A 16,208-nucleotide genomic window follows, 5' to 3' on the forward strand; every position below is an offset into this window, starting at 1 on the left:
GTTTGGCGAACACAAAATAAAAGGGAACAAAAGATTCTCCTCCCAGCCCTCCACTGGGGGGATGGAGTGGTCTAGTCACCAGCTCCAGGGTTCCAGCAGACATCTTCATCCTTTGGTCATCCATCTCAAGCACACTTAGGAGCCTTCTTGGGGGCCTTAACGCTAGGCCATTAGGAGTGGACATCATGGCATAACCCTCGGCCGCCCCGCCATAGAGGGTAGTGAGAACGGATGAGATGACGTATCGGGTTCCCCACGACCTCGTCAGCCCGTCATGCACCTCTGGGAAGAAATGGACCGGGGGGCATGGCCATGAGCGGCACCCCAAACCCAGAAACCAATCATCAAGCAGTGAGTGCTCAGTGGCGGTTGGAGGGTTCATGGCGGTCAGCTCTGCATCTGCCTCAGATTGGGCTCTGATGCAGCAATCTTAATCTCATCTATCTCACGACCTTCGAAAGAGACATTAGGCTGGCACTGAGGCGAGCTGCCTGTCTCATCCCAGAACTGGACTGGAAAAAATGAGCATGCTGGGGAATGAGCGGTCCACGGGGTATTACCCAGCAGAACCGAACCCACTGGAGCCGGGCTGGCCTCGTACCCGTAGGTAGAAGGTCCAGCGTGGGGGACAGCTGAAGTGGCTGATCCTCATTGGTCACACCAAGCAATGTAGGAAGCTTTTCAAATTGGGCCTTAGTTAGTCTGCTGTTAAAAAGAGCCCCATGACACTCCGAAATCTTTTTTAAATCTAATCTATGAATTTTTAATAAATCCGTCGCTACTTGAGTCAAAGGGCATTATAATCAAACTTAATATTAACAATTTTTTAGTATCCCTCTAAACAAAAGCATTTTGTCAGAATGGAAAATTTATTGGAAACTGATGTACCACAATCATTCTGTCAATATTGCATAACATCAGAATCAGAGTGAGCTTTTTTGTGAAGTATGCTTACACACACAGGGAATTGTATTGGTGACTGAAGCTTCCAGTTCAAAGACAATAAAAAATGAGATATATATATAATGATTAAATTTTTTTTTAATAATTATAATACAGTTTATAAAAATATATAAAAAATGATACAATAGGACAGAATAATGTATGTTCAAATTTACATTTATGCATTTGGCAGACACTTTTATCCAAAGCGACTTACAGTGCACTTATTACAGGGACAATCCCCCCGGAGCAACCTGGAGTTAAGTGCCTTGCTCAAGGACACAATGTTGTTGGCTGTGGGGATCGAACCAGCGACCTTCTGATTACCAGTTATGTGCTTTAGTCCACTACACCACCACCACTCCATAAATATGCTACATATAAATATAAAGTTATGTGTAAGGTAGACATAGGTGGCCGAAACCCTTCAAATCAAACATTCCACATGTAATATGTCTATTTGGGTTCATCTGTACCTACTATACACTCATATCTGGAGCATTAGTAAGAATAAGATGTTTCACAGGGGATAAGATAACTGTTTGACTACTGTTCGGTTTGCATCATGGCTCTAAATTATATCTGTCATCAGTTTGGCCAATACTGGTCTCAGTTGTACCATTTCTAAGTGTGCGACAGGCAGGGGGAAGTGGTTTTCCACCACAGCACATGAAGGTTAATGCGTTTAACTCACTTATTTAATCTGTCATGTATCACCGTGTTCTAACAGTCATAAATGTACAGCCATATTCCTTAACAGCTTTAACTAGCCTAAGGTGGTTAGCTTGTCTCCCAGTCTAAACAGGCAGGTTGAAAGGAGTGATGTTTTAGATGGGGTTTTGGGCAATTGTCAACTGGTCAGACTGGGAGTCCAGCTGTCTGAATAGCTAAACCAACAAAAAATACAGCTTGGTCAGGCTGGGAGACCAGCTAGAGCATCTTAGACAAGCTTAAACCAGATAAACCACTTAAGGTGGTTTCTGGTCTTAACCCAGAAGGGAAATCAAATCTCTTGCATGTTATCTGAGTTTTCGTCCTAAAAACCATGATGCATGACAAGACATTCTGAATTCTATTTTGGTCACATCTAGATAGTCACACCCACAGCGAAATCTCAATGGTCCAACATCCTGCTTCAAAAAGCTGTACATTAAACATCAAATGTTCTGACTGACTTCAATAATCTGCTGAAAAGACAAGCTTGTATTTCCATGCTGGTCGAGGTTCGTTTGTGCTGGTTAGTGTTGGCTTGATGTTGGTCTATGCCTACAAATAAAAGAAAATAGTCCATGTTTAGTTATATTTTTGTAATAATTTTTTTTATCAATAGTTTTTAGTCTTAGGCACCTCTGGGGTGTGCCTTTGAGGTCTTAAAAAGATGTTTATGTAGACAGCTTACTAGATTCTGGATATTAGTGTATTCGGTACCAATACCAGTGAAATTTCATAGTTCTCAATACTAATTTCGATACCACAGCAAAATATGCTAATATTATGTTTTATTGAACACACCAGTTTAGTTATTTTTAACTATTTAATAATAATTTTAATAATTATAGTTTAATCATTATTATTACTTTACAGAACATTTTTTAAAGTTTAATTGAATATTATCATAAACATTGTGTCTAATCAATAAATTATAACTTTTAACAAGTGAAAATAGAACTCTTCAACATGTCATTGCATTTTTTTTGCCAAAATTGTATTCAAAAACTGTCTTGCTTGTTATATTGTGATTAATTATTATTATGATTGTAACCCCAGTAATGATACCTGCTATGTTAAAAACAACTGCCCTTTTGTCACAGCATGTCTCACTGGAGAAATAGCAGGGTCTTCTTCCTGAGCTTTTATTAAGTCATGGGAACTCAAATGCTCAAGGGAACCAACGTCTAGTCTGGTGGGAAATGCATAGCATTCAGGTATGACTTCAGGGGACACCCCCAACTGCTCTACACACTTTTGAGTGTTCATTGTTTTGCACAGGGCCTGGATACCAGAAGGTGATATTTCATGCCAATCTAGTTCTTCTGTAGTGGGAGAAAAGTTACGCGACAGTGCATCAGCGTCAATGTTGCTTTTACCAGGTTTATACTGTATGTTGAAGTTGTATGTGGATAGCGCAGCCAACCACCGGTGACCAGCTGCATTGAGCTTTGCAGTGGTAAGTATGTAAGTAAGTGGGTTGTTGTCTGTTCTTACTGTAAATCGTGCACCATACAAGTAGTCATGAAACTTGTCTACCACTGCCCACTTGAGTGCTAAAAACTCAAGTTGGTGGACAGGGTAACTTGCGGCTGGCAAATGCTACTGGCCTTAAGCCTTCTGGGTACTCCTGGTTTAAAACTGCTCCCAAACCATTCAGGCTGGCGTCTACATGCAGAATGTAGGGCCTGGTTGAATCAGCAAATGCCAACACAGGGGCGTTAGTAAGACAATGGATGATCTTCTGGAATGCCTCCGTACATTCTTCCGTCCACCTGCCCCCAAAAGCTTCAGACTCGTTGTAGTACATCCCTTTGTTCTTTACTGCTCTCTTGTCATGCTGAGTAGGCGGATATCCCTTGGTAAGCTCAGTAAGGGGTCTGACTATAGCGGAGTAATTCGCTATGAAGCGCCTGTAGTACCCACAGAATCCCAGGAATGATCTGAGGGATTTCAAATCAGTGGGTTGCTTCCAATTGGTCACAGCTTCAACCTTTGCTGGATCAGTGGCAATACCCTTCTCAGAAATTATATGTCCCACATATTTTACCCGAGGTTGACAGAACTGACACTTGTCAAGTGAAACTTTTAATCCACTTTCTTCAAGTCTATCTAGGACTTTTAGCAGACGTTCTTCATGTTCCTCTAGTGTTTTGCCGAACACTATGAGATCGTCCAAGTACACAAGTACTTCCAGCAGATTCATGTCCCCTACGGCCTTCTCCATTAATCTCTGGAACGTAGCAGGGGCTCCAGAGATTCCTTGCGGCATCCTCTCAAACTGATAGAACCCAAGCGGGCATATGAAAGCGGTCTTGTCCTTGTCTTCATCAGCCATCTGGATCTGATAATACCCGCTCCGTAGGTCTAAAACGGAGAACCATCTACTGCCAGTAAGACAATCTAAAGCTTCGTCAATTCTCGGCACTGTGTATTGATCTGGGATGGTTCTTGTGTTTAGGGTTCTATAGTCGATACACATACGCACTGTTCCGTTCTTCTTCCTGGCCACAACAATGGGGGAGGCATATGAACTCCTTGACTCTTTGATGATTCCAGCGGCCAACAACTCATGAAGATGACGGCGTATGTCATCAATGTCAGCAGGTGCAAGCCTACGGGATCGCTCTCGAAAGGGGGTGTTGTCACTCAAGCGAATATGATGTTCCACTCCTTTAGCAGATCCCACATCCCATTCATGGTGTGAGAAGACATTAGTTCTCTCTGCCAGTTTTTGGGATAGCCTATCCTTCCAATATTTTGGAATCGGCGAATCTCCAAAATTAAACAAGCATGGATCTACAGGTGATGATTTTGCTGAATGGTCTTTCTCCACAGTAGTAGCAACTTCAGTGGTATATCCGTGCGCCACCACTGAACCAACAGGAATACAAACTTCTTTCTGCGATACATTTCTCAGTAGCACAGGAAATCGGTTCACTTGGATCGCTGATGAGGGAATGATAGTAGGCTTTACTAGAATCTCAGCAGGACTACTAGAAGTTGACGGTTGATCAACAACTAAGATGCTCTTGTCAATGGATTGCCTCACCTTGACTTTGCATGTAACTTGACACTCACTCCTTGGTGGAATACTGAGTGGACCTGGACCTGACCATTGAATTTCAGCCACAGCATCTTCTGCGTTTATCTGTTCTCTGGCTTCCATTTTGAACGTCTTTGACTTCTGAAGATTTACTGGCATTGTGCGAACAATGTCTACTCCAGCAGACTCTTTACAAAGCTGGGCTAAACGTTGGAACATACTGGCATTGGTACCGATGAGTAATGGAACCTGTTTGGGTCCATGAGGCTCTGGACACACTAAAGCCAATACACTGATGGATTGTTGCACTCCTGTTAACTTCTCAGGAAATTGCAGCTCTACTTCCACATAGCCACGATATGGGAAACTGGAATCGCTCAAGCCCCAAACAGCTAGTCCAGAAATGGGGTGAATTGGAGTATCAGCTAGGTATTGGTTATACCATTCTTCAAAGATTATGGTTACCACAGATCCACTGTCAAGCAAAGCTTGACAAGGTGTTCCATTTACCTTCACAGGAATAACGGAAGTTGGTCCCACTAGTCCTTCAGGGATACTGATGTTTGGTTTGACTTGAACCGCGCTTCTCTTCACAGAACAGTTATGTTCCTCTTCGGGAGCCTCTTCATTCCTCTGTATTCCTTTAGCTTTTCACAGAGATTGAATGAGCTTCTGAATCACTTTCTTCTCATTTACAGGAGCTTTGCACTTCGAAGCAATGTGTCTGTCACCTCCACACCTGTAGCAGAAGTAATCTTCTGAGCTTTTTGAAGATCCAGATACTTTTGATCGGGTGAACTTCACTGGACATGCTTGGTTTCTCTCTGAAGAAGGGTCTTTCTCCACTTTAGATGTTGGTTGTACAGCCATAACCTTCACTTGCTGTCTGAGTTTTCTCACTTCTTTCTTCAGAGCTTGTACTTCACAACTTTCATCCATAAACTCTAATGCCGCCTGGCTTTTCGGTTTCTTTTCAGAAATCGCATCATCCTTTGACTTAACGGTTAACTCTGCCACCATAGTTTGTAAGTCTTTGATCTCAGTTGCAAGCTCTTAAAAGAATGGATCTTTGATATTCTCGCTTCCAACCTGCACTTGACGAACTGTTGGATTAGACTTTCGTCTTTCAGTTTCTCGTACCTCCTCTTCCCGAATCTCATGTAGCAGATCTAGGAAATCAGGTGGGTTACGCTTTCGTTCCCTTAGCCGTAACTGAAGCAGCATGATGTCAGACTGGGTTGCTCCTCTAAGGAGTTGCTCCAGACGTGCTTTTCCAGCAGACTGGGCAGGTAACCCTCCTCTTTGTACAACTCTGATCAAGATTTTCTCAAGTCTTCTCAGAAAATCCGACAAGCATTCTCCTTGACGTTGCCGTACTGCTCTGAACTTGAAATACAGATCTTCACCAGACTCTGAGCTTCCAAAAGCACTCTCTATGGCTGTTAAGTACTCTTTTGGAGATGCTTCAGCATTGGTAAACCTTACCGCTTGGATGATCTCCAAGGCTGGTCCACGCAAACTCTCCATAATCCTTAACTTCTTTTCTTTTTCGGAACGATCACTTTCCTCAACCATGAGCATTGCTTGTTCCATCCAATTCTCTAAATTATCTTCTCCAGCTGGAATGGGAGTGATACCCGAAAAGGTCCTCAGCCGTCTGAAGGAACTGCTATCACTTGAGATTTTGGTGGTTTTAGCTAGCAATTCACCCACCGCCCTGATGATAGACTCAGGCGTAGAAGCATTTAACAAGTTAGGTAAACTTGACTCTTGATGTTCTTCTCTTAGCTCTGATTCATCAGGCGCAACAAAACTTTCCCTTTCAACATCTAAAACATTACCCTCCATTCTGTCAGCACTCAGGATCCATGGGTCTGATCCATCAACAGGCAATACATCAAGAGGGAGTCTCCTTCCATGCACCTTCTCACGACATTCACATAGCACTATCAGAGACTGAGATTCCTGGCTATACATCCGTCCTCTTACCCTGACTCTTCCAAGGGCTTTGATGGAATGCATAGTGTCTTCAATTTTAGAAACATCTGTCTCTTCTGGAATTCTACTCACAATGATGGCATAATCTGGATCAATACCTTCACCTCGACACCAACTTTTCAAGTCAGGGACTGAGAAAGGGGTCTGCAAACAAGCCATAGCTAGAGCTAAACTGTTACTTTTTACTAGAAAACTTCAAATGTGATTTTCTTTTTCTCAATTACAAATGCTGCTGCAGTAATAAGGGAAATGGATCCCAGCAGTGCCTCCAATTTATGTAACCCCAGTAATGATACCTGCTATGTTAAAGCTGGGGCCTGGGTAAGTATTTGTTTCACAGTTATGATTACCTATAATAATCACATGTATTTGCCATTCCCTTCAGCAGCAATAAAGACTATTGAATCCAATACTGGTCTTTATGAGTCTTTTTATATATTTGAATAACTCAATGAATTAAGAAAATGTGAAAAGTATTAAAATGTGAAAATACAATCTTTTGGAATAAAATAAAATGTCAAATTACATCCTGTTAAAGGATTTACAATTTCAAAAAATAAACCAAACACTTATCTTCACAAGTGTTAAACACCCTGAGTTTGTATGTATAACTCAATAACACAATCCTCCAGTTGTATTAAACTAAATGAAATACTCAGCAAACTTAAATTCAGTAACAAAACTCACTTAAGTGGGCCCACATTCACGCTCTCACACACACACACACCCACCCAACGTTGCAGGCCTGGAGTTTTCCAGAACGCGACGTGTCCCGCGATATGATGATGGCTTCGGCTTGCACGAGCAGCTGTCTTTCTCTCCCTGGTGCAACAGAGGAACTCGAGGCTTTTCCGGTCACCCCGAGCGCTATCTGTTGTGACGATCTATACCTCGTTGCCAGAGGAACTCCGGGTTTCCTGGTCGCCCGGAGCGCTATCTGATTCGCCTCCTCTACGATAAATGTGATCCGGCTCGTCGCTCGTACTAATCACCACACGAGCGCATGGAGTGAATGTGCTGAGTGAAATCTATGCCAAATATCACCTATACTTGCTAAATAAAGTCCTTATTAGCAAAATACAAATACTAATGACTGATTCACTCGGTATTACAGGATTATCGTGTGAAAATCCTTTTATTCAGCCTCTACCATCTTCTTGTTCTCCAACCCGTTTCTCCTTCCTTCTCTCTCTCTCCGCCACGCCCCTCCTTTCGTCAATTGCGTGATACGTGAGTACGTCAATAAGACATTAAACAATATTATACATAAATATATAACTATATTCATACACATGAAAACACTGTAAAGGCACATATATAAAATACACACAGTATAATGTAATAAACATATTACTTTCAAACAGTAAATTAGTGTCTTTAGGCTCACTGGGCTACATGATGATGATTATTATTACAGTGAATATTATACAGTAATATATTTTTATTCAATTTCTTCAATTTAAGGCATCTAGATTGATTAAGTAATTCAGACGAAAAAAGTTGTCTGAATTACATTATCAGAATGTTCTGCACTTTTTTCAAGACTATAACCTATTTGAACCATTTGTCCAATGCGGAGTTCACTTTCAGAAATCGAGCTTTTGAACGTTTTAAAGCTTTTAAATATTTTAAATCTAACCCTCTTTACCTCGGATTGCATTTGCTGAGCTTCTTCATAAAATGTAAATTGCATTATGATGCTAAAATACATTTTAGATGACAATTAAGTTCAGTTGGTCATTAAAAGTTGCTAATAATAAAGCAGTTGTGATGGTGTCGCTTTAGATTTGATGATTGTTCAAAATAGCCTATTGAATATCAGGAATGTATCATACGTAAACCCTGATATTGCACCACATCAATTCTTCTTTTATAGCTGTGCACACAACATATGCATATCAATGGATTGTATAAGGACCAATACAAAAGTAAATTATCGTTGTGAGAAATTACAGCATTGCTTCAACACTGTGTTGTTCAGTTACCAGAATCAACTTTTTTAAAAGTCAAAAGTGTGATAGACTACACCACACATCTTAATATAAACGCAGTCATAATTCTATAATCTTCACTTTCATTTGAAATGTGCCTTTTTGAATTTAAAATATGCCAGTACATATGACAGTATGTGATTTGAATGTCATTCATAATTGTGAAAACATTAGAGTAGTTTTCAGCATATCAGGCTTAAGACAAAGAGCGAATGAGTGTATATTGTAAAGGATTTAAATGAATATAGTTGTCTGGTAAGGATGATCTGGGTGTTGTTGGTGGAATTGGGTGCTCCTCTGGACCGTACCCCTCCCAGTCAATGAGGTATTCTAACCAGAATCCCGACATCATCAGGGCCAGGATGGTCTGGATGGGGTAGGCAGGATAGTCCTCTAGGAGCAGCAGTGGGGGTTGACTCCTATCAGTCTCTAGGGAAGAGGGGGGTGGAGAGAGAGAGAGAGAGAGAGAGAGAGAGAGAGAGAGAGAGGTTTGAGGAGGGACACGTGAAAAGATGTGAGATACGGTAATGTGCAGGGAGTGTTTTTTTTGTTTTTTTTGTTTTTTTTTGTTTTTTTTTATTGAAAGGATCCCCATTAGCTACAGCCGTGCTGCAGCTATTCTTCCTGGGGTCCTGAAAAATATGTACATTAAAAATACAACAAATAAATGGGAAAAAAGAAAAATACACAAACACATACACATATACACATACATATACACGTGTATATACACATATCAACATACATATATCCCCTTATACGGGCATGAAAGATACACATATATAAAAACACATTCTACACATACGCCTATTACATACCTACACATGTGCATGTACATACATATTCACACACATATATTAATAAATATAAACAGTCAGATATATTATTTTAATAGATGCTGTTTTACATATAATTTAAATTTATTGACATTATTAGTAAGCATAATACGTTTTGGCAATTTATTACATTCCCTCATACCTCTGAACACAACAGTGTTTTTTATGGCATTTGTTCTTACTATGGGTAAGGTGAAGTTACCTTTAGTTGCATGTCTGGTACTGTACTGATGATTGTCTACACTAAAAGAAAGATGCTTGAACAAAACAGAAGGAAATTTTGAAATAGAAATATTTCTTATGAAAATTAACAGTGAATGCAACAGTCTATCTTCAACCAACAACCAATTAAGATATTTGTGTATTAATATAATATTTCTCCTATAGCTGCACCTAAGTGCTACACGAGCAGCTCTATTCTGTATAAGTTGTAATTTATTCATATATTCACCAGTGACATTTGACCAAACTGCTGGGCAATAGTCGAGGTATGTCAATATTAGTGCTTTCATCGCATAATTCATAATATTTGAAGTTAAAAAATTTGCGTGTCTTCTCATAATAGATATACCTCTTCCCATTTTTGCAATAATATTACTAATATGTTTTTTCCATGATAATCTAGAGTCAACTATTACACCCAGCAGTCTGGTCTCATGCACCTGTTCAATAATTGCATTATTAATTTTAATATTAATTACAGGATTTTGATTAATGTTATAATTTGAACCTACAATCAAGCAGTTCGTTTTTACAGTATTTAATGCCAGTTTATTTAATTTGATCCAATCTACTAAATATTGTAATTCTTTATTTAAAACAGTTTCTAATTCCATTTGCGTACTTGCTGATGTATATATAGTTGAATCATCAGCGTACATGACAATGTTAGCCTTACATAAAATATACAGTAAATCATTAGTAAAAATATTAAATAATAATGGACCCAGACAACTGCCTTGGGGTACTCCACATGTAATATTTCTGATACCTGAGAAACTGCCATTAAAAAACACTGTCTGTGTTCTGTTTGACAAATAACTGTACATCCATGTGATTGCTGATTGCTCAAAACCATAACAAGATAATTTTGTTAATAACAGGTCGTGATCTATGATGTCAAATGCAGCAGAAAAATCTAAAAACACAACACCTGTAATATAGTGTTCAACGATAGGTGACGGGATTGATTTGTTTTGAAACCAAATTATCAAATGGCAGGGACCTCCGAGGGCCCTCTGGACCAGGGAAACAGAGGGGGTTGGTAGCCAAGAATGCACTGGAAGGTGAGACTAGTAGAGGGGTGTTGAAGGGAGTTCAGAGCATATCAAATCAATCAAATCAAATCACTTTATTGTCACACTACCATGTACACAAGTGCAACAGTAGGTGAAATTCTTGTGTGCAGTTCCGAGCAACATAGCAGTCATGACAGTGACGAGACATATACCAATTACAATAAACAACATACTTACACAACACAATTTACATATCAAATGTACACACTTACACAATACGATAATTATATACAATACACACAATATAGAATACAATATAGAATACACAATATGCAATACAATAAGTAAGGAGTATATATATATATATATATATATATATACTCCTAAGTAGTATATAAAGTAGTATATTGAGGAGAATATGTTGACAGTCCAGTGTGAGATTATAGCTGAATAAAGTGCAGTGCTAATTATTGATCCTGATAGATCAAGTGTTCTACAGTCTGATTGCTTGGGGGAAAAAGCTATCATGTAGTCGGCTGGTGCGGGTCCTGATGCTGCGATACCGCCTGCCTGATGCTAACAGTGAGAACAGCCCATGACTCGGGTGACTGGAGTCTCTGATGATCCTCCGAGCTTTTTTCACACACCACATATTCAGCCGAGGGCAGGTAGCTGCTCCACTCATGTTGGCTTTTGTGACAGTAAGTATGCAAGAATCAACCTATCTCCTGAATCTTTCTCTCAGCCTGGCCAGAAATAGAAACACCCAGGTGGTCAAAGGAAGATTTCCATATACTGGAGATGAACTGGGAGCCCTGGTCGGAAAATATGTCTTCAGGTATTCCGAAGAACCTGAAGACATGGAAAAGTGCCTCAGCAGTCTCCATAGCAGTGGGAAGACCCCAGAAGTGGAACAGTTGGCAAGCTTTAGAGAATCGGTCTACTGCCACCAGCACGCAGGCATTTCCTTGAGGGAGAGTGGTGATAAAGTCTACTCCCAGGTGGGTCCATGGTCAGTGAGGGACTGGCAGATGTAACACTTTACCAGTGGGGAGTCGGAGAGGCACTTTGGTGATAGTGCAGGAGCGGACGAAGTGGGTAACATCCCGGGCGAGTTGCGACTACCAGTATTGGTTGCGAATGAGGGTAAGGGTTCTTGCGAAACCCACATGTCTGGACCTCAGGGAAGAGTGGAGCCATTCTAGGAGAGGTGTGCATAGAGGGATGGAACATAAATCCAGTTGGGTGGACAGGCTGGATCGGACTGATGATAATAGATGGCGAGGGTATAGGCTCTGGTGAGGGAGTGGGTTGATCTGGTGAGTGGAGTCGTGACAGGGCATTGGCTTTGGTATTTTTAGCAGGGACAATAGGTAACTGTAAAATTAAAGTTGGTGAAGAATAGAGCCCACCTTGCCTGTCGGAGAGTGAGGTGTTTAGCAGATTATAAATATTCCAAGTTATGGTGGTCGGTGATGACAGTGAAGGGATGAGAAGCACCTTCCAGCCAATGGTGCCACTCTTCCAGTTCCAGCTTGATGTCTAACAGTTACTTATTGCCCACATCATAATTGGACTCTGCTTGGGATAACTTCTTGGAGTAGAAGGCACGGGTTGTAACTTGGGAGGATTGCAATAATGTTGAGAGAGAATGGCTCCTGCTCCATTGTTGGATGCATCGACCTTGACTATGAAGTGAAGGTCGGGATTGGGATGCCTGAGGATAGGTGCCGATGTGAAGGAAGCTTTCAACTGAAGCATGTAGGGACCAGGTAAGAATTTTAGGTGTACCCTTGAGGCCTGTGAGCGGGGCGACTACCTTGCTGAAGTTCCAGATGAAACACCTGAAGTTTATGAAGCTGAGAAACTGTTGCAGTTCTTTCAAGGTCTTTGGTGGGGCCCAGGTGGTCACCGCTTGTACCTTGGAGGGATCCAAGGGGGCATATTATAACAAGCAGTTACCTAATTTGTGGACCAGGATATGACTGGATTATGGTGGGTGAGCCTGGGGAGACAAAGGATGATGTCCAACTTGGAATCTGGGAGGATGAGCAACAGCAAGAATTCGGTGTGAAGGGTGCCGATTTGGATGAAGAGTGGATGGGTAGAGTCGCTCGACCAGCTTGATACAGAGGTTGATCCAGTTAATGAGTAAGAGCGAGATGAAGTTGCCTGCTGAACCAGAGTCAAGAAGGGCAGGTACACTGAATGAAGAAGTAGCTTTCACAAAGACACCAATGTAGACATGTTTGCTGGATACAGGGTTAAAACAAATGGAGCTTACCAGTAACTGGGAAGGACGAATGGGGCAGTTGGTGAAATGATGCTCAGCCACTCCATAATAAAGGCACAGGTTAGTGGTTATCCTCCCTCGCTCCGCCAATGGTAGCCAGGTGGAACTCACTTCCATGGGCTCCTCATCATCCGATCCAGTTGGAGAGAAGGGTGGAAGTGTAACCTTGTTGGTAGCGACTAATCAGTGCCGGTTCATTCCAATGGCTTGCTGAGGATAACATGCAGAAGCTTAGGGAGTACTCTGGGACTGAAAACTTTCCTTGATTAAAGTTGCTCAGTTGATCATGGAGATCCTCTGTGGATGGCTCAAATACCTCCCGGAAGTGAGTTGTGAAAGCATAACACAGCCTCCCTGTTTCCACATCACGTCTCCCCATTGAAGAGCCTTTCCGGTGAGGTGGGAGATGATAAAAGTGATCTTTGAACGATCGTTAATGAATCACTGGGGTTGTGTCTCGAACACCAAGGAACACTGGAGAAGGAAACCACTGCACTCTTCTGCTGAGCCAGAGTAATTATGATGAACCCAAATGCAGATTTATTCAAGCACACAAACATAACACAGGTATTTATGAAGAACAGAACTTGATATCAAAAATAAAGGAGAAGTCAAACAAACTATGAACTTAATTAATAATTAAGTTAATTTAACTTAAACACAGGAGCTATTCTTCTGGAAGAGTGACATGGATGAGTCGTACACACTGTCCAAATGAGACTAAACAAGGAATGGGAGTTTGAGGTGAGTGTTTATTGTGCCTTTGATGAGGTGGCTAATGGAAGTCAGGTGAGGGTAATCAGTAGTCGGTAGAGTTGGAGCAGGGAAGAGAGAGAGCAGAGACTGATGAGGGCCTGACACTGTATTCTTTTTCATTTTATTTTTAGTATCCTTGTCAGGTCTCTGCTCAAAGTTGAGCCACAAGTTAAAGGAGTAGTTCACCTTAAAACACCATTATGTTGTTCAAACCCCATATTCTGGGTTTGTTCTTGGAACATAAGCTAAGTGTTGTATGGACTACTTTAATGATATTTTATAATGATTTTAGTTTTTTCTCTTTGGACCTTGAGTGGAGTGGTCAATATAAAAAAAAATATATATGAGGGACAAACTTGAGGGCAGTAAATAATTTGTATATTTTCTTATTGCTAGCCAGCTGACACAGTCATGTCATTTTACAGATACATCAGTGATGAAAAGACATTCAAATTATATTTGTCTTTTCTTTGAGACACCACAAAATAGAAAGAAAAGATGACTGAAAAAGACAAATTGCTAGCAATGCAGATACAGTGTTTGTCTTTTACTGTGTGAACTTACATGTAAAAATACATGTATCTATTAAAACCAAAAATGATGGGGGCCTGGGTAGCTCAGCAAGTAAATACGCTGACTACCACAACTTGAGTTGCAATTTCGAATCCAGGGCATGCTGAGTGACACCAGTCAGCAACCACTGACTGGGTTGACCATCACTGGGTAGAGTCACGTTGGGTTAACCTCCTCTCAGTCGCTATTATGTGGTTCTCACTCTCGGTGGGGCGTGTGGTGAGTTGAGCGTGGATGAATAGCGAATAGCGTGAAGCCTCCATATACGCTAGGTCTCCATGATAATGCACTCAACAAGCCACGTGATAAGATGCAAGGATTGACTGTCTCAGATGCGGAGGCAACTGAGATTCGAGGCGAGTCACTACGCCACCACGAGGACCTAGAGCAAATTGGAAACTGGACATGCCAAATTGGGGAGAAAAGGGGAGAACCCCCACCCCCCAAAAAAACAAACAAAAAAATTATTCAACTTTGGGCCTTTGTCGCATTCTAAGCCTTTATTCAGTGAAATGGGAAAGAATCCTGCATACTGTCCTGGGTTGCATAGAGTATCAAAATTTATTCATAAAATGTATTCCCCCCAATGTTCAAGACATGGTTATAGCCTTGCAAAAGTATCATAAAAATAGTCCTTGTGGCTTTTGCATCATATTCCAAATCTTTTCAAGGCATGTAAAAGATTTTTTTTAAAATAATTTTTACTGAAAAATAAATAAAATAACATTTGGGTTATTTCTCACCACAAACTATTGAATGCCTTTAGAATAATTGGAATATGAAGCATGAGCCACATGGACTTCTTTTATGACACATTTGGGTCTTTTTTCTTTAAAGGGATAGTTCACCCAAAAATTAAAATTCTCTCATGATTTACTGCCATCCCAGATGTGTATGACTTTCTTTTTTCAACACAGTCTCCACACATTCACATGCACTCAAATTTGAGTTACATGCAAACTATATATTTATCTAATTAAATTGCAGCTTTTGCATAATCTCACTAGGACATAACGTGATTTAAATTTGTGGGCTTAATGTTTACGTAATAACATTCGTACATCAGAAAAATAACATAAAAATAAAGATGTTGTGATGTTGAAAAGATTGTTTGAGCAGCTGATTCATAAGGAAAACTGCATTAGTCCCTTTTTGCTGATAAACAGCAGCACAAATTCAGATCACACCAGTTTGATCGTACACCTCTGAGTCCAGCCTAGTGTAATTACATCTGTTTGATCGTAAGTGCAAAGGGTTAAATTGTGTAAAGACCTAAAGTTAACTGCCATTGTATTGATGTATTGTAAAATGGACAAGAGTATTCCAAAAACAAAAAAAAAAATCCTCTGGTGTTCCATATAATTCATATGGGTTAAGAACAAAATTAGGGTGAGTAAATTATGACAGACTTTTAATTCATTCATGGGTGAACTATCCCTTTAAATGGACACAAAATAGCACACTGGACAGAACTGGGCATCAATGCAAAGGCTGTGGGGAACAAAAACCTTTCCATGATTGTAGTAAAATCTTGCTTGGAGAAATGACGTAGGGAAGCCATTAGATGTTAGAAGTGGTCCAAGAAAACCATTAAACATGTGGCAATTAAAAAAACTGTTTAAATCTGGTATATTTTTCTAAGTGTGAAAAGCAGTCCATCTTTCTGGCATTGGTTGGCTGGCAATGTCCTCCTAAATTTCCAGAATGAGTAGATGCTTTAGAAAACCCTTTCCAACCTGACGTTATAGGCTCTTTCTCAATTTCTTGAGCACAGTTGAATGAGAAATTTAGATGGAACTGATATCATTTGTTTGAATGCAGGAGACA

At 40.5% G+C, this 16,208-nt stretch overlaps 1 protein-coding gene across 1 annotated transcript; it reads right to left on the reverse strand.

Annotated features, from left to right (window-relative positions):
• Positions 1–5,749: 5,749 nt before the first annotated feature.
• LOC127657682 (paraneoplastic antigen Ma1 homolog) lies at positions 5,750–6,853 on the reverse strand. Its single transcript, XM_052146525.1, has one exon. It carries the CDS (start codon positions 6,851–6,853, stop codon positions 5,750–5,752), a length of 1,104 nt encoding a protein of 367 aa, XP_052002485.1.
• Positions 6,854–16,208: the final 9,355 nt, after the last annotated feature.

Source organism: Xyrauchen texanus, chromosome 17, assembly GCF_025860055.1.
Source record: "Xyrauchen texanus isolate HMW12.3.18 chromosome 17, RBS_HiC_50CHRs, whole genome shotgun sequence".
Classification (NCBI taxonomy): domain Eukaryota; kingdom Metazoa; phylum Chordata; class Actinopteri; order Cypriniformes; family Catostomidae; genus Xyrauchen; species Xyrauchen texanus.